This window comes from Diorhabda carinulata, chromosome 4 (assembly GCF_026250575.1).
Source record: "Diorhabda carinulata isolate Delta chromosome 4, icDioCari1.1, whole genome shotgun sequence".
In the NCBI taxonomy this organism is placed as follows: Eukaryota; Metazoa; Arthropoda; class Insecta; order Coleoptera; family Chrysomelidae; genus Diorhabda; species Diorhabda carinulata.
In genome coordinates this window covers 21,559,388-21,579,303 of record NC_079463.1, presented here as the reverse complement: position 1 = coordinate 21,579,303, position 19,916 = coordinate 21,559,388, and the positions used below count along the sequence as shown (strand labels likewise).

General features: G+C 33.6%; 1 protein-coding gene across 2 annotated transcripts in view; it reads right to left on the bottom strand.

The window, feature by feature from the left end:
- Positions 1-19,916, bottom strand: part of LOC130893293 (lachesin-like) — a 101,485-nt gene that overhangs the window by 67,626 nt on the left and 13,943 nt on the right. For both annotated transcript variants that reach the window (XM_057799276.1, XM_057799277.1), the window contains exon 2: positions 317-422. In XM_057799276.1, coding sequence (XP_057655259.1) covers positions 317-401 — 85 coding nt within the window. In that variant the 5' untranslated portion in view covers positions 402-422. The remainder of the gene's footprint in view (positions 1-316; positions 423-19,916) is intronic.

The window sequence follows — 19,916 nt, the reverse complement described above, 5'->3', positions numbered from 1 at the left end:
CTATTCGTGTTCAGGGACCTGAAGAATTTCTACGAGTTTCCAAAAGACGACCTAGACGTCGGCCACCCTGATCATTAACTACCTCGTAGATTTTTTTGTCGTGATAGCCGTGTTCATAGATCTCGTAAAACCCTTAGTAGTGAGATTGAACTCATTGACACATTGTATATAGATTATTTCAAAATTATGTATTGATATAATATTAATATTTTTTTCAGTGTACTTTTATGAATCTGTTAATCCCGCTAATAGTACAAGCTTAAGTGAAAGAGTTCTTATTATAAATTGGGGTTAAAAATGCATTAAAAGGACTTACCGAGAAATGAACACAATGCAGCTACCAGCAGCAACCACGCAATCACCAACTGGGAAGATAAGACTCGAGTCTTAACAAGGATCATCCTTCTTACATTTTTCGTTTCCTGAAAGAAACAAGGAATATTTCACACTAAAAATTTCGTCTTGGTAACGATTTTGAAGGTCTTATACGAGGGTTGCTACTAAGTTTTGATGTAGACGAATAAAAACAAATATTTATCTCTTTCTTTTGCATGCTTTTGAAACAATTTCCATTCCGATTGAGGTACAATCAAAGAAAATCGCAATTGAGAGAATTTCATGGAAATTCAACCACCCTTCTGCTTCTTGGTGGGGCGGAGAGACACTAAACGTGGTGTATTATTTAAACAGTGCCCCCATTGTATATCAAATCCACAATTGTGATTGAAAATAATAAAAAATCCAATATTTCTTTAAACAATTTCATCCCCGCATTTTTTTGTTATAAACCCTCTTTCTTCTTCACTGATTTCAACAGCTTCTTCGGCAGCATGTCGTCAGATCCCACATTTCATCCCTTTCTTAACGAGATGAGTTGAAATTACGCCTTCCAACAAACTCCAACATTAAAACTTGCCATTTGAAAATACGGGTCATTTTTAATAACTTCGGGGTCATTTTTAATGACCGTGGAAGAATTAGGAAAATTGTCTGCGTTTGAACATATCTAATGGATTTAATAATGGAGATGCGATTTATCATTTTTTTTAGTCTTAACGCTGTGCATTGATAAACGAGTCGATTAAATTTATGTCCTTAAATGGGATTTTTTCTAATAATCACAACTCCATTAAGTTTTTATTCCGAAATGGAAGAAAATAGAACTTTAACAACTAAAATTTTACAGGGCTTTTGAAAATAGTGAATATCGGTCGGTATTTAGAAAAAACTTGTCATTGAATCTCTTATAAGAATTGAAGAACCACGCCCTCTAGCATTCACGTTGCTAATAATATATTTCGTATAGCTGGACAAAAGCTTCTTCAAACAACATAGAGTTCATGGAAATCGGTTGAGCAGAAACAAACTCCAAGTCTTTTACCTCTTATTCGAAGAGAAATATTAAAGAAAAATAAGTTGACGGATTTTCCGTGCGCCCCTAGGAGAAGCACTAACTGTTTTTTAGACAAAGACATTTTATTTGATATCTCAACGGTCTTTAGTGGCTACGCACTGAAAAATAAGAAATAAAGAGGCAACGACCCCAAATATAAAACCACAGCCCAACGAAGATGGCATCTTCGTGGAAATTGAGACAATCCTAAAGATTTATAACCTGGGGAACTTCTCCAGAGGTCCAGTAGAATACCTTCTGAAGAGGAGGTGCGGAAAGTCGAAAAGACTTCGATAATAGATTATGTGATCTGATTATCAATTACACGTAGTTCTGATGTTGAACATCTTCTATTGTTCAAAAAACAACGAGTCTTTGTTATATATGACAATTAGTAAAGTGTGTAATTATATTTCAAAGTCATATACAAAGGTAATTGTTGTCGGCGCGGTCTCAAAGATATAAACTGAACAAAGATTCTTAACTATTATCCTTGCGAGGACCTATTTACAGTGTCAAAGGATAACGTTTTAATACCGGTTTGTGTCTAAAGTGGTCTCATTAAATTTAACGAACGATTGGAATTTTGATTAACGTTAGTCTTCACAATTTAAAGTTATAATCACCTTTTCGGATAAGCTAAGTTTATACAGATTGTTAGTGTATTAAAGAGAATTCGAAAATATGCAAGGGTAGTTCAAAATAACTCTAATGAATATACATTTTCAATTGTTGTTTGACTTTAAGAAGGGCTCTAGGAAGCTCAGCTTATTATCGATTCGATATTTCTCACTCCACATGCGTATTGTTTAGGACCAAAAACAGTCCAAGATCCTCTATCCAGTTGTCAACCACCAGCATCACCTGAATCAATTTTAAGTCAGCTCCAGATCCCGAGTAACGTTGACTACTACTACATCCTCTGCGCATTCTACTAACATCGAATCTTCAATCATCTGTTTGCGCAATCGATAATCGTATTCCATACTTGGTTGGTGCTTTTTGTTTCTAGTTGTTCAATTCCCATTCGACATTAATCTTGTTTAGGACCAACATCAGTCCATGATCCTCCGTCTAGTTTTTGACCACCAGCATCATCTGAATCGATTTTAACTAGATCAGCTCCAGATCCCGAGCAACGTTGAGTGCTGCTACATCCTCTGCACATTCTACTAACATCGAATCTTCAATCATCTGTTTGCGCAATCGATAATCAAATTCGAATGGTTCTAAATACTTGGTTGGTGCTTTTTGTTTCAAATTGTTTAATTCCCATTTGACATTAATCTTATTTAGGACCAACGACAGTCCATGATCCTCCGTCTAGTTTTTGACCACCAGCATCAACTGAATCAATTTTAACTAGGCGAATAACCACTGAAAAGCAACCTTATGCGTGTTTGCTGAATTTTGAAGACGATTTTCCATGTGAGAATTGCGACTTCGCTTCTTCAATTATTTGGTTGCGGATTTTTTTCATAATTGTCCAAATCCTGTTTATATAATATCACTCAGATGATAGGATGAAGCTTTTTTTCAATTTAAAACAGAAATCTTATTTATAGCTTAATCGAAGTGATATACGGGCGAAATTGAATAAAAAATGGCAACGCCACATTCCTTTGACTACCACTTCCACTGATTTTACAATCTAATGAATAAAATGTGTGAAGGGTGAATAATAATAAACCATCACATTTCGCAACACACTGTATATTATAAAGCTAAGGTCAATACGGTGTCTTAAAATCTAACGCGACAAGTTAAAACTTGTACTGACTGATTTGTTTAACGACCTATAAATTTAAAATAATTTTTATGGGTTTATGATTGTAGTTTAGTCCCAGTTATCCCTATAAGACGATTAATAGGTTTTGGACAAAGACATCGCTTAAACTTGTAGTTTTTTAGGATAGAAAACGTTCAGGACGGCATCGAAAAACCATAACCGCTGAAGAAGAATGATCATTATTGATCAGTAAACGTGAAAGACGACTCACAGATCCAGAGATACCAGCTTAGATCTACGAATCTTCCTAACCTTCCACAGTGGAAAGGAGATTGAGAGAAGTTTTTTGAAAAAGAAAAGTGTATGTGTCCAGCAAAGGCTAGTAAAAAGTGAAGGGATTTTAAAGAAAAAAGGTCATAAAAAATATCAAAGGAAATACGCTCTGGTCAGCGTGTGATCGGCACTAAAACAATTCAATTGAACAAGATATTCAAAATTAATGTCTTACTTCCATTTCACATATTTGGAATATCTTCAAAAACGAATGGAACCAAATAAACGATGAATCAAATTTTGAATATGGATTTGGTTTTTATTAATTAAAGTTCAGTATATCTCGACACCTAAGTACTGGGATCAGTTCTCGTTTATAGAATGAACCTTAACATCCTGTACTATATTTACTATTATGTTCAATTTGTATACCAGCCCTTCGTATAGTTGAAAATATGGTAATCTGAAGTAACGAAGTTCTATTCACATTTGACGTTAGTTCATTATCATCATTGTTTCAATTTCTTCCTGTCCTGCGATCCTCTAAGGAATTTCGAATATCAACATCTGATAAAATCGATACTTAAAAATAGTTTATACGTAAAATGAACTAACCGGGATGAGAAAGGTTAAAGTGACTTGAGCCCTTTGTTCCTGATACTCTTTTTTCACATTATAGGATAAAAATAAACTTCATTTTTCATATAACCTCTTATCGAACGATCCATAGGCGGAAACTTTGGGTTCCGTGAGATTTTAACCACAGAAATTGCATTAATAAAAATTGTTATTTTTAGTAGTTTGACCAATACACTACGTTTAACCTCATTATCGACAGTTTTTATTGGTGAAACCTCGAAGATTTCGTAGTTTTAATAACGTAGATTGAGTCGACAAGATCTTCAGTTCTTTTTCGAATTATTACAAGATATATTAGTATAAAAGGTGTGCCGCGAAAAGTTTTGATTATAAAAGTAAATATCAACTTCTATATTTTATATCTAATTTGAGTTTTAGATTGAATTCATGCACAATTTAGAAACAATATAGTGTATTCGAGATATTTTAGATTTTTTTCAAAATTCATATGGAAACCCAGTGAACAAAGATAGTCGATTAGGACGAGATCAGGTCTGTATAGTGGGCACTGTTGACTAGAACGTTGTCATGAAGCCAATGCACACCTCGACTGATTTTGCCGCCCCCTTTTTCGATAATTTTTGGTGCAATACCTTCGCAGTCCCAAAATATTGTAGCCATCACTTTTTTTTGTAATTTTTGTGACTTTTTCTTTTTTGCCAGGGGTTCTCTTTTGGATATGAGATCACGCGCTCTAGAAATTCTTTTGTGTTTAGGCGCCGGTCGTTTTGAACAATTTCTTCCAATAACTTATTTGATGTTTGAATTGTTGAAAATGATAATTTGTATTGGTGTAAATCTCACTTTAGTCAAAAATTTTGACAGCGCACAACTCAATTCTAGACATTTAAAAAAAAAACTTGATTGAGTCGTCTTTACTACATCATAAGCTTGCTTGAAATCCATAAATACGACATGAAGGCCTATTTTTCGCCCTTAGCTTTTATCCAAGATCGTCTTTACGTTTAATTACTGACCCGTGGGTTCTCTTCCTTGGTATTCTTCTTTCTTGGTACCCGTTGGGTCTGTTTTCCGTTTACTTCCTCAATAAAACAAACACGTTCAAAAATGTCATAAAAATCAAAAATAAGTTTAACCAAAATCTAACTGATTTTCTATTAAATTTTCTTTTATAATTGATCCTGGTAAAGAACAAAAATTATTAAATAAGGATATTACAGGAGCCATCTAATATTTAAAGTGACTTTCCTACGTTGCAAGTCGCTTATTGATATCAATATTACCAACCGAGGCATGTTGCGACGAAAAGCAACCAAAACCAACGAAACATCGACCAAAAGACAAAACTAATATTAGGATAAAAACAGGATTGGACTAGTTATGGTGTCACAAAAAGCTATAAGCGAAAAATTGCTACGAGGGTTACTAAATATTTATAATTGGATTGTTTTCCAAAATATTTTCCAATAAATTTTTGCATGGGTTTGATCAATTGTAGAAGCATTTTCCATTCAGATTAAGGTGGTTTTTTGTCAAATTATGCAATTTTTTAAGTGGATTTAGCACAGTAGAAAAAAATTTTCAAACGGCACGAATTGAAATACCTTTTGAATTTTATTTCTAATCAACTTTCCTCGATTCCTTTTGACATTATTTTCTATTGTGTGTACGATTTAGAACATCCCCTTACTACTACATGTTTTGACTAATGAAAAAAACCCTTACAGGTCAAAAATTGAACACCGACGATGAAGTAGATGCGTTTATGTACCCAGTTGTTTAAAAAATTCTTTGCCATCGACATCAAAAAGCTTCAAAAAATATGGCAAAAATAAGTACTATCACAGCGTTTTTCTTGATCATATTTAGACTATAAAAACTTGTTTAAGACATATTTAAATGAATCAAACTTCACTCTAATATACATAATTCAACTTTTGAACAACATAAAACATCAACCTAATTAACGGTCACGCAAATTAACAAAGTTTCGTTAGTTTCCGGAAAATTTTGAAACAAAAAATTCCCATAAATAAACGAAAACAGTTTTTGGTTTTCTTTCATAGTATGGGTCAGTACACATCTGGATTCGAGGTTGTTTCGGAAGAGAAAACCTCATTAGTGCCAACGGGGGTTTGGGGAAAATTTTATACTCGGTAAGAAAATGAAGTAGAGAGCTTGTTGATGTTAATACATTTGAAAGAGACCGCTGAGGATTAAAGCGGTTTCTCAAAATGACGCTTTCAAATTCTATTGTAATATTTTCGATTTGATCAAAATTTTCTCAATAAGAACTAAAATTATAGTTGTATTTGATAGCATTGAGATTATACAATGTTCGAACAGTTTAAATACGGCCCACCCTATTGTTTAGTAGTTAAGAAATAAATTTAAACATACACGTCGAAGAGGTTTTACCGCTGGAATTATTTTTCACGATTAAACCAAAACATGTTATTTAAACGCTTCAAACGCTTCTTCAGAAAAACGTTGAGATCGCTTTGTCGTGGACTTGGTGGACTTTTATTGGATTTAGTTCGTCTTGGAAGATCTACGTCATCAATTTCAACTTTAAATACATATATCCATGATCTGACCTTCACTAAATTCGTCCTGTATAGAAGTGTTCCGACACTAAAAGTTAAACCTCATCGGCACACCGTTGGTGGTTTAATCCACGTCGAAAGTCATAGAGAAACAGCACTCATATTCACGTTCACCATTAAAATTATCAAACTTTTAATGGTTATGTCAAATTTGACATATTCACATCAATTTTGTTATCTTTCAAAACTTAAGTAGCAACCGTCGTAGGAGTAAAATAATATTTCTTTCAAATATATCTAATATTCTGGCCCGAATACAACAATTGGGAATCGACAAGTAGCAGCAAGCACTTTGGACCTGACCTCCGATAGTCAAAGCAAATTACACGTGTGAACAAACGTTCTTTACCCACACGTTACCCGTTAGCAATGTTGCCGATACTTTAAAGATTTCGTTAAAGGTTGGTGGTTCTTTATGAATCTCTATTTTCGTTCCCTATTCGTTATTTCCGATCCCAGTTATTTAAATTTATTCCCTTCACTGTTCTATAATTTTTGACTCGAGTTTCTCCTAAGCATACCCTGAAGATGCAGAAGAAAGCAGTTCGTTTTATAGACGATCCAGAGTTGATCAGAAACTTGGACAACCTAGAGCATAGAAGAAAGTTATCATGGTAAACGCTCTAAACATAATCCCGCCTTGTAGACGTGGTTTATGAAGTTCGTCTGTAGATACCGAGAACTCCAATTTTCAAGACTCGTTTCTCGAGAAGAGCCAGCCTGTGGAATCAGCTACAAAAGCACGTCTTTCCCTCGCACTACAACATGCAGAAGTTCTTTGGACGTCACCAGGCATTTGATCTTCTCAATGTTGATGAGCATGTTTAGTTGTTTTACTTCAGTGTTGAAGAGATCACTCTGATTTTGGTTCTGCACTTGGTATCAATATCTTTTATTAGGTTAATTAGTTCTTTTTCTCTCAATACTTCCAAAACGTCATTAGATTTATTTGATACTTGTGACTTCTTACTTGATCTGACAACGTTGCAGTTCTCCCTCTTGACCCACTCCTCCAAGCACGCTTTTATTCGCTTTTTATCGTTTGTCGGAGGCGACTTGATTTACTGTCAACTGGTTTTTGATAGTTATTTCAACATCAGATACGTTTTACGTTGATTGAGGTTATGTATCGGCGTGTTTCTTATCATTAGCGTTGAGGGTTTACGTTGATAATGATTGATGAAACGATGCCAATAATTATCTTAAATTTCCTTCAGTTTTTCGTGGTATATCAAATACTATATACAACCCCCAACAATGATTCCCGAACAAATCTGATTTATTGCTCAATTTGCTGTTGCTAATTTACAGGAGGCGATCAAAATTGAGGAGGGCACACTATAGTCAGGATTAATTTGAAGGACCGTATCCTGGAGAACGGCTGCATTGCTTCGAAAACATAAATTTGAAGGTAAATAAGGCTGTTCAGATTTCAACTCTTCCGAGTTAGTAATCCCATTCGACTTTCAGTTAAACGAGGGTGTATAAACAATTTAATTAAGCAAAAATTTTAGAAAAACACGCAATTTTTCATATCGAATGATCCTATACAAGAAGCCTTTGCAGAGGTCTGTATTAACGAAGAGATTTTTTAAAGTAGATTCAATAAGTGCTGATCTGATCCTGATTTTCCAATTTTTGAGCATGTTTTAGTCAGAAAAACGCAATTTTAAAAGCAACATTTAAAAAAAGAAGAAAATTGGAACAAAAATGGTTGTACTAAATACACTTCCATAATTTTTTTTTCAGATTTGCATCCAATTTTGGAAGACGTAACCCAATTGAAAGACCTTTGAAAAGGCAAGAAGTCGCTGAAGACATGTAACTGGAAGAGGGCAGCTTTTGATAGAAAGTCAAGGCATGCAGCGGACTGTAGCATCAAAAAAAGAGAAGATGAGAACCCTAGAAAATAAAAAAAATGAATACTCCACCAGCTAATATTTGCTGTAATCATATGTATAAGAAATTCACTTGAAAAATGACGAATTTGTAGGTAACCTTTATCATAATGAATGCTCCATTCTCAGTATCCACCAGATCTGACTACTTTTTGTTCCCAAATCAGTTTTCACAGATTTGGTAACGGCAAGCTCGAAATTTGGGGAATTATTCTTAAAATAAAGTCACTTTGTAAAAAACTTAATAAGAGCTTCAATAATATTTTCATTTATACAAACACTCTGTATTATCGGCTTCAACATAGTTTTTTAAGTTTTATTATCTCCTGAAATATACCTGAACGTAAAACATCCAGGTGTGTGTGTAGAAAGGAAGTCCTGTATCCTTTATAAAGATGTATGCTGTATTGAACATTGGTTAAAGCATTATTCGAAAGTATGGAAGAAAATAAATGTCCCTGCAGGCGTGAATCTCCATATACACCGGAGTGATTTACACTTTCCATGATCTCCATGCCATCATCATTTTTTTTGTTAGAAAATCTTAAGGAATAAAAAGTTAAGTGACGCCAGCGGCATCAGAAATATTTTTTTTTTATATAGATACGAGGTGTGGTTATTATGATATTATTTATTATAACCTTCGATATAAACCACTCCTCTAACCCTACATAGCTCCATGCGAATTTCCCATTGTTCTTAACCGTGCAGGAAGACTTTTTATGCCAGTTCCTTCAGAACGTGTTTACGTAGATCATTTTGACGGCAAAACAAAGAAAAGACAACGGCTAAACTGGTTTATCTACAGATTCGTTAAACAGCCACACCTAAATTGCACTATACTCACAAGTTATGATGAAAAATTTGATTTATTACCCCAATTATGAATAATTATTTATTTTTGCCATCTAGAAAATTATTGACATTATTTATTGATTTTAGGAAAACATTTGACTATGTGGAACATGCTTTATTATGGAAAAAACTATTCGATGTTGGGTGCGTACAAAGATTATTAGGATACTAAGAAATTTAAGTCTCAAATAGAGCTTAGACAGAACCTTAGTCAGCGAGAACAAGAAGCGAGCCTCTTCCAAGGAGCTATTCTTGAACTAAGTGGATGGATAATCTCTCAACTAAACAAACACCCTGTACGAGCTACTTTACAATAAAGGAAACTTTAGAGCTCCTTCTAAGGATAAAGCACGAAAACCTCAAAAGGTACACTCATTGATCACTTCTTGATCTGATCCAGTTGACTTACGTCGAGAATATAATGAGGATGGTTCCAAAAGAACCTGGACCAACAAAGAAAACACAAAAATTTTGGGATGTTCAATAATTTCGATACTTTGTTTATAATGAGAAAACATCGCCTCCACATTGTTGGAAAATCTTTTACCACAGAAAATGATACGAGGAGACTAAATCTGGCTAATAGGGTGTATCAGGTATCAATTCAAATTTCAAGATAGTCAATGCAACTTCTCAAAAAACCGACGCCAAGACCTTGTCTGCAGATGAAACGATCTTTGCCTTCTTTGGAGCAGGTTCTGGTACCGCTTTGTGGATTTTTGTAGTCTTCACCTCAATTGATCCACCAGTAAGATGCTGGTCTTCGCAGGTCGTACGACCTCGTTTAAATTTTAAACTTTCAGTGGACGATCATCCAGTACCACTTTGTTGATTTTCTTCAACATTTCTGGAATCTTCACCTCTTTTGCTCGACCACTGGTCTTTGGTTTCGTTCAAACTCTGTTACTCTGTGTACTTCTGGGACCATTATAAATATATACAAAGGAACAATGAAAAAAATATTTCGTAAAAGCCACACCAAGTATATTTACGCCTTCATCTTATATCAAAAGAAAATTGCAACAAATATTTACAACATTACTACCTTTCTATAATTGCTCGTTAATGCACCTTCAGTAACCCCCAAATATGTGAATAAAACAAAGACGAGGATAAGACGTATGTAATGGAACTTGTAAGGTATCGAGTATCGCCTGTTTAGAGCCAATATTTCCCAATGGAAATCCTCCAATCTGCATTTGCGTCTCTAAGTTTTCCACGCTCGTTCGTGTTTCCCGATGGCGAGCTTTACAAGAAAATATCTTTATATAGAAAACGTCGTCTAACAAGAAGCTTTCTCCTTTGTTTAGTATCTCATTTATTCTGTTTTATCATTATTCAAAGAACAACGAACTTTCGAGTGGATATAAATTTAATAAATTCACAAAAGAATAATACTGTCTGAAGCGCTTCTCTGAAGACGGTGACTTGATTATCAAAACGTGCATTAGACACTGTAATTTTAAAGATGGTGAAGACGCTAATTTAGTTGTTGTGAAATTACGTTAAGAAAATTTCTACACGGTTCAAGATGAATTAAATAGCAATAAGCTGATTAAGAGTTCATAATTTGTCTACTTCTATTAGTGCTGCTGCAGGAAGATGCAGCGAAAAAGATGAAACAAAGAAAGAAAAATGGGTACAGCTAATCAAGGAACTAGGCAAAGATATATGGGAAAAAGTTACTGGATACTAACAGGGAACTAAAACTATAAAGATCACGGTCAAAACAAAAAGAATTGTTTTCAACAACTTCGAAATGAAATACAAAAAACGACATTTTTTAACCTGGAAGGAGGAACCAAAAAGATCCAAACGAACCCTTCTGGAAACCCCGGAAAATTATATGAAAGGACTACTCGTAAATAGACTTGAAAAAGAAATCGATGAAAAACATGACCCCCGAAATTCAATACGGTTTCAGGAAATAGAGGTCTACAACTACACGATGGAGAGGATCAAAGAAATGGTAGATGGTACATGAGAATAAAATCAGGAATAATTAGACATAAATGTACCATGGGAGTACCAAAAGTTCAATTTAAAAGAAATCGTCGACGAGAAGTTCTAGAAAAGCGCAATGCAGAAAATTCCACAGACGAATTTTCTAATTTAACATTTATTGTCACATTCGTAATTGAATAATTACAGGGAAATTACATGGTAACGTAGATGGTCGGTTGGTAGCACTGATTTATGTTTGACAGTTGAATTTGGAAATATTTGAATTTAAAAGTTTGTTTAATCATCCTTTAAGCGAAATATCGGGTGAAAAACTTTTATTTATTATATTTTTAGTCCACTTAAAAACGGTTTTAATTCAGATTTCCATCAAAACATATCGATTTGCTTGACATTTTAACAGTAAAGTAGTAAATACCCTAAAAAGTCTAACCTAGGGGAGGTAATTTTGTTGGAATTAAACGTAGAAAAAAGTTTTATCGAAAATTCGATACTTTTTGATTTATTCGTCATTGAAATTTTGTTACAAACAAAAATATTTTCAATAGATTTTTCACAACTAACAATTTTTTTGTTATAGACTTAATAACCAACATAAAATCCCATCATTTCATGAAAAATAAACATAATTTCTACTTTAATTCATTACAAATAATAAGATCAAGAAGTTTAAATGGTTTTAAAGAAAATATGAAAGATAAGTTAAAACTGCTAATTAATAAAAAGTTAGGTTTTTAATTGATTTTTTTCTCGACTTCACTACTATCAAAAAAATTTGTTAACTGAAAATTTTTATTATAATTTATTGTAAAAAATATCTTGAAATTACTATGACGAATAATGCATCGTCCTATCAGCTGTCAAAATGGAACTGTTGTACAGGTGCACCAACCCACTATATAAAATTACCAAAAATCGTTTATATATCTAATAAATGAAATTCAAATCATTATAAAAACTCTTGAAGGTTTAAAGGATATACTATACCAAATATTCGTTTATTTACGCAAAAAAGATCGTAAAATAATAATTAATCTTTCATAACCTAATAAATGCGAGCAGTAATGAAGTTTGGGATTAAGAAAATTAATGAGAAATAAGATGAATAACGAACAATACAACTCGTGCATAATATCCTTCAGGATTATTATTAATTACATTTGTTTCGTACTAGATGTTTTCAGTATATTTATAGGTTAAGGGCGTACGAAAATCGTCTGTTCCCGATTAAGATAAACAGTTTCATAGAAAAATATGTTTTTCTATGAAATGACACCCAAAAATAGTGCTACTAATAAAAACAACAGCCAAAAACGTAGATAACTTGCAGGAAGTGATAGTATGATTAAAACCAGATTCACTAAAACCCAATTTTACAAGTGGAGTATAGGCCACATTTTATAGATGGCGTTCGGTTAGTGTTGAGAATGCAAAAAAGAGATTTCAACTAAAGAAGAACGAAGTGCGTTCCCATCAGGACACACACTATTATTTAAAAGAATTGAAACGATCACAGGACTGAATGTATTGATTTAAAAAGACTTCTCATCAGACAACCCCCGTAAATCATTTTTTTCGCATATACGTGTTGATGAAATGCCCTAATTTTGAGATTTATCACGATTTAGTGACTTCTCCTCATGTTTACTAAAAAACGACTCAATATTTGATACCTTCATCAATTCGATTCAGTCATCAGTCAATTCACAACCTAATGATTGTTTTTGTGAAATCCTCGAATATCGTAATCCATCATTTCAAAATCAATTTGTCTCGCGAACGCATTCATGCGAACAAATGATTCTGTCAATGTCCCTCGACTTTTTTTCCCCGGAAGAGTTTGACGCGAACTTGTAAATTGGTTTCCTTGAGATCTAAATAAAAATTAGACCGGTTTGAGCTATTTTCTCAAAATAATGAAAAGAAAGCTTCAATTCAATGGTAAAAACGCGAAAATTATTTTATCTTAATATTAAAATTTTTCTCCTATACGAGGGTAGTTGTAATAATACATATTTAATATAACACTGAATCGGATAGATAAGTGGATGGCCTATTGAGGGTTGTCGATATGAAGAAGTTTCCAGAGGGTTTACAAGAAATAGAAGAATCTCTAGATGGTTTGCAAGAAATGATGGTAGAATCTACGGCGGTTATGCAATAATACGTATATTATATGGCACTAAATCGGATGGACAACTGGATGGCCGATGTGAGGTTGAGATATGAAGAAGTTTCCAGAGGATTTACAAGAAGTAGAAAGTCTCTAGATGATTTGCAAGGAGACGATAACGTCTACGGGGGTTGTGCAATAGCACGTATTTTCAATGTCCTTCTCCCTTTAAAGGGAAAGTAAATTCAGCAGCTCTTGATCAAGTTTCTTGTATATCTTTTTAATTAGTATTTTATAGGAACAAAAATCACAAGGAAATAGATTAGCTATAGCAAAAAAACATGAACTAACTTAAGCTCTATCCATATTTTACAGAAAAACTATAATAACAAAAGGAATTTTTCGGATTTGGAAAATAACTGGACTACAAAATGAATGCCGTTGAAGGAATTTATACTATCTTGACAGTTCATAGTTAAATATTTAACGTCGACGTCTTTCGAACGTCTTGTATTAAATCTTTCGAATCCATTACAACAATTAAACTTTCAAGGAATTCAATTAAAAAAATTAGATGGATCGTTGATTCGGTCCAAAACAAGGAGGATAACTTAGTTGGGGGAATTTCGAATTTCGTACGAAAACAGCTTCTACTCAGTTAGACAACTGAATATCATTAATTAGGAGAAAGTTTTGTTCAAAGTTTGATATGGTTTTTACGCTCAGTTTCATATTTCAAGAAAAACCGGATACTGATAAACGGATTTATGAACTTTTAATGACCAAATCGATTCTTTATTGATTAGAAAGGCTCCAATACCGAAAAGGCACGTGGATAAGAAATTTAATTCGCAGTTGTTGGGTGAGAGAATCAGAAGGCTTTTCTTTGTGTACTAGGTATCTCTATCCATTTCTGGAGATAATTCATTGCAAGCAGACGTTGAAATAGCAAAAATTTTGGTTACAACAAGAATAGGTTTTGGTACCATTGGTGGATTTATCAATTCCAATCTGGGAAGTAAATCTGCTTCATTATTGTATCGGGCACCGAAAAGAGCTAGATCTTGAAGATATCACTCACCAATCTAGAGTTATGGCAGTTCCACTCTCGAATCTGATTACTGGAATTTTAATAGATCGATTCGAAAATGTTTCCCTGGCGAGATATTTCGATTTTCCGTTCGGGAAATTTTCCAAAGTTTCCCGTTGTTCTAGAACGATAATTTTTTTATTTAATATGTATGCAAATTTTTGATTATTCCGTCTGAGTTGCCTCTTTCTCTCGATTAATATTTCTCATGATTATATTTCCTCGAAAAGAAAACTCATTGTCTCACTGTTCATTTCAAGACAATGATATAGCTTCTTTTATTGTCCCAGTTTACTTTCAAGACCCATTGCATAAAAAATACACCTACTAATAAAACATTTTTCAATGTATTCAATATTTAAAAGAGATGATTAATTTCTTCTTGTATTTGTTAAACAAAGTTAAATACACTGGGTGCTCCTTCAAAATTTGAATCTACTAACTTCTCCAAGAGCCTTTTTTCATCACTAGAAAAACGGCATCAAAGTTGCAAAGAACTAGGTAATGACATCGTGGGACAAGAATTAGCTGAACCACCTATGAGAGAGGCATTTTGGTTCAAAAACCACGTCAATTTGTGATATATCTTTAACCATTTCCACCAATTTTGAATTAAAGACTAAATTAAGATGATTTAATGTTAAGAGAAGACATACAAACAAACAAAAAAACGATTAGTAGGGATCCTCGGAAGACAATTCAATCTTGAATTGCAGAATTTGGTCCACCTCATTAGGACCATCACCTTGTGGACAAGAGAAGGAAAATAAAAGGAAGACTACAAGTGGGAATTGGATACAGTAACCACAAAAATCTCGAATCCCAACAGGACATTAATCTGAAGACTTAGATGAGTACAGCAAGACACAACAAATCAGGAGCGATACCTCTAGAAGACTCCAAGCGTTGAGGACCTAAACCAACATACAAATGAGCTAATACAAATGGTTAAGACAATAAGCAAGAAATAACGAAAAAAGATAAGTGTCTGATAATTCGTGAAGATTGGTAGAGTAAGGACAACCAATATTTGCCAGAAAAAGAAAAGAATTGTATAGCACTACCTCGATGAAAAAAACAGGATAGTTGGACACTTCCACGAAACCTTTGGAAGTAAATGTAGAAAAGACCGAGGAGGTGAAGCTAGGAAGCTACTTTCGTGAACCTGTTGAAATACGTTTGAGCGAAGAAATCAAGCAAAAACGATCGCATTTGGCTAAGAAGAAAGTGCATTGCCAAAATTAATGAATTGAAGTTTGAATTGTTACCTCATGCACCCTATTCACCAAAATTAGCTCCCTTGGATTATTTTCTGTTATCAGACCGCTACAATGTTCTATCAAACTTTAAAAAGACATATTGAGCTCGCGGAGAAGTCAAGAATACCAGCATGCCTTTATTTGCCATGATTTTAAACCACTGAATTAATCAACATTTTTCTGTCGAAATTTTCGAATCTTCCTCATCATAATTGTTGAATGATCCTTTGTCTTCAACCTGATATGCTTTACGACGAGGTTGATACGTAGTGCAGGACCTTCTTCAACAAACCAGATATCACGTGACTTTCCTGAACATCACCGAAGAGGTTAGAAATCATATATTTAAAATATTGGAGGCATCAAAATATAAGAATTCTACTGTATTATAATTTTTGAAGATGGTTAATTCCTCATGGGAAAAAGAGGAGATTTATTTAAAGTAAAAGACATAAATCTAACTAATCGATAATGAGCTAGTTTCTACAGCTTATCCTCAGTTATCCTCTAATGAAGATTGATACAACTTAGGGTTGTTACATCCCTAGTTCAACCGATTTCCTTTATATATTATTATTTTATTTACAGCTTACAACATATGGAAATAATTTTAAATGACAGTTCTCATTGATTTTCATGTGACTATATGTTAAAAATTTCGAAAAATATCACAGTTTACAAACTATTCAATGTTTCAATTTTTAATCATATAATACCGAATAATTATCAAAATATGTATAAATTTCATCCCTTAATAAAATATCCAGTTTTTGATTTTATTTTAAATTTGAATTTGTGTAGTTTGCAGTATCTCGCTTATCATGCACATGCCATTAGTTCCCAACAACTTCCCAAAATCTACGAAAGAGAATCATGCAAAACTTTGAAACGAATAAAACAAAAATGGAAATCTAGAAAAATATCTCTTGGATATGTGAGTAGCAATGGTGATAATTGAACATACGAGGGAAAAAAAACCAGATATTTTTCTGTACACCTAAACCAGTGAAGATTCCAACTTTTTTTAATCCTTTTTCTCTTTACGTCTTCATCTTAATGAAAAATTCCTCTTCCTTCAACCTTTTCAGACCTTGATAACACTTCATCTATTGATGACGATCCAACTCGATGGAATACTCCAGAATTTCTTGGTATTACAGGTCCAAATCCTGATGTATTACCTGATGAAGGTGTGTAGTCTTTTTGCCACATAAATCGTTTAATTTTATTGTGCAATGTACGAATACGAAAACTCAATTATATTTTGCAAATCAGCCACATCTAGATTTTAAAAATTCATTATCTTACATGTTGTAACAAAATAAATTAAAATATTCTTCGAATATCTACTAAATTTGGACCTCAATAAAAACCACAAACATATTTTCATCAAATATTAAAATTCTTGAGATTTGCTGACCTCTGGACAAAGTCACCAGCAGTTTCTTCTTCCTGACGACGTGGATTTACTATTTCGTGGAAGGCGTTCAGAAGAAATCGAAAGATTAGATGCAAATGCGCCATTTCCTAAACGACGTCAAAGTCAAATTGAAATTCGTGGTGAACTTATTGTTCATACTCTTTCAACATTTCCACCTACTCATTTTCATGCCCTACAAGACCTGCACTGCGTATGTCAAACTGTTTCAACCGTTATAATCATTTTTTTATTAGTTTTCAATGTAGATTGATTATTATGACTTACAGCGTACGTCCGAAAATCGCTGGGATTATTTACTTGAAATAAAAATGTTAGGAAGTTAGGAAATGGTGAAAAATCGATGGGGGATAGATCTGATGAATACGATTGGTGGGTGTTTTCTCAAGTTTGCATTAGATCTCATTTTTTTATCAAATCCAAGTTGTTTTCCCATCTTTTTGTTATCTCTTTCAATGTCTTGTATAAAAAGCGTATCACCGCTACCACTAAGTCGATTGGCAGAAATTTCGTTATTATTTGACCCCCTTTCATTCAACTCCCAGCTCTTTGGCTGTGCTGCTATCAGTTTCTTTAGTTAAAAATGATTTATCACGCGGTTTGCAGTAAGAATCTGAACATATAATCCCGCCTTTTGCAATAGATATTTGGCATTATCCTTGCTAAGTTTGTAATTTTTTTGATGCTCTTTCAACTATTTCAAAATTCAAATCCATCAAAACTCCATCTATGTACTTGAACTCTGAACTCGCTTTAATCTCAGCTGTTTCAAACTCTATATTCAAACTTTTTTAAGAAGATCCAAGAAGCGAAATCCAAGTAATGGATTCCACCATGAGAACTGATGGACATGATGGATGATTGCTGCATCCTGTCGTGTTATCATCTTCTTACTCTCGAAAACCAGGAGGTCCACGGGGATTATATCTGCCACAACTATGACATCCTGTACCATCATAATCGTTTTACAAGTTTTCTTCATTCTCATGGCATCTGACCAGACCTCCGTCCCATACAGATGATTTGAGTAAATCGTCGCCATCAATTTTCTTCGGTTAATATGTTCCTTAAGCTCTCGATAGCTTCTTCCGTATATAGAGCTATAAAAACAACTTCGTATCTAAGATCACTAGATCGACTAAGATCTTTGAGCGATTCCTACGGTAGTTTGTTATCGTTTTTTCCCTATTTATTGAATAATCCTCCACAACTTGATTCAAATAGACTTAAATCCCGAAGAAGTCTTCAAATACCTCTAAGATGTCGATCCACCAGGCCGAGATGAAGGCGTTCCTTATGTCTAATATTGCTAGAGAATTCGATTCAACCAGCTCGCATTAATTTTTGGTACAACACCCTAATGATGTCACCCATATTCATTCCAACATTGATAATATAGTCAGAATCAATATACAAAGTCAAAAATCATCCCTAAACTCAAAATAGATTTTCTTTGAAGCCCTTCACCGCGGCGTGAAATTATTTTAATTAATCCGAAAGACGGGATCAATCACACGACCTCAAACTTCATCTGCGCCGCGTACATTTCACCAACTAACTTATTCCTTATGAGGGTATATTACGAAGAAGTGAGTGAAGGTGTTTTAATGAAGTAAGAAACGTCCTCGGTTCTATGGAATACATTTATCGGATGGAACGATTAACCTGAAGTCAGCCAAGTAAATAATTGATTTAATTAACTCTTGGAAACCGATGAGGGAGCTGCAGATGATGCTCATTTTAGAATTAGAATTGACTTTCGTCTGAAACTGGAGGTATCAAAGTGTTTGTCTAAGATATTTATATTGTTCTACCGTAGGTGCAAAGCTTAGCCTTGCCGAGGAGCTTGGTTGGAAGCGGCAGTAATCGAGAAGTTGCTTTTAGAGTTTAATGATGAAGAGAGTTGCTTCATAGACAAATTAAAATACATTACAGTTTTGCGGTAAAAACTATAAATAATTTCGAAAAACAAAAAATGTCATTCTGCAGCTACATTTAGAGCTATTGAACGACGTTGTCAAATGTGGGAATGTGGCACTCAAAAAAATAAATTCTGGTAGGCCAAGAACCATTAATAAAGAAAATGTGATTTCAAATTTATATTTTTTTCTTTAACATCTTTAATCTTGAATACGGATGGCGTTAAGAAAATTTTTTACAGAGCAAACTCCGAATATTTCTCAATTTCGTATCTATCCTAGATAAAGGATCACCTTTTATTTTCAAACACTATATAGAGCTTCAATTGATTCTAAATTAGTGTTCAGTTTTGAAAAATATTGTTAAAAAATTTAAAATCATAGAAAATGAATTGAAATCAAACAGTGTATTGGATAAACTCATCACGATGTTTTGATTATTAAAAAAACATTGTTTTAAACACAAATTTCACATACAATTTTGATGTCAGTAGTACGTGAAAACCCAAAATAACAATAGACGGTAATTAATATTTGGTTTCAATATTATTTAGTTTAGAAATTCGCTGGAAAATATTTATATACCGTACGATAATTTTCAAAACATAGGATGAAAAATCATTAACTCCATGGTATTATTTTTGTTAATCAACTGTTTTATTAAAACAATTCAGTTGTACGAGGGTTGCTCGATAATTTTTATAATTAGATATGGGTTTGAAGCAATTCCATTTCGATTGAGGTACCTCCAAAATCTGATTCGATGTTTTAACTGTTCAAA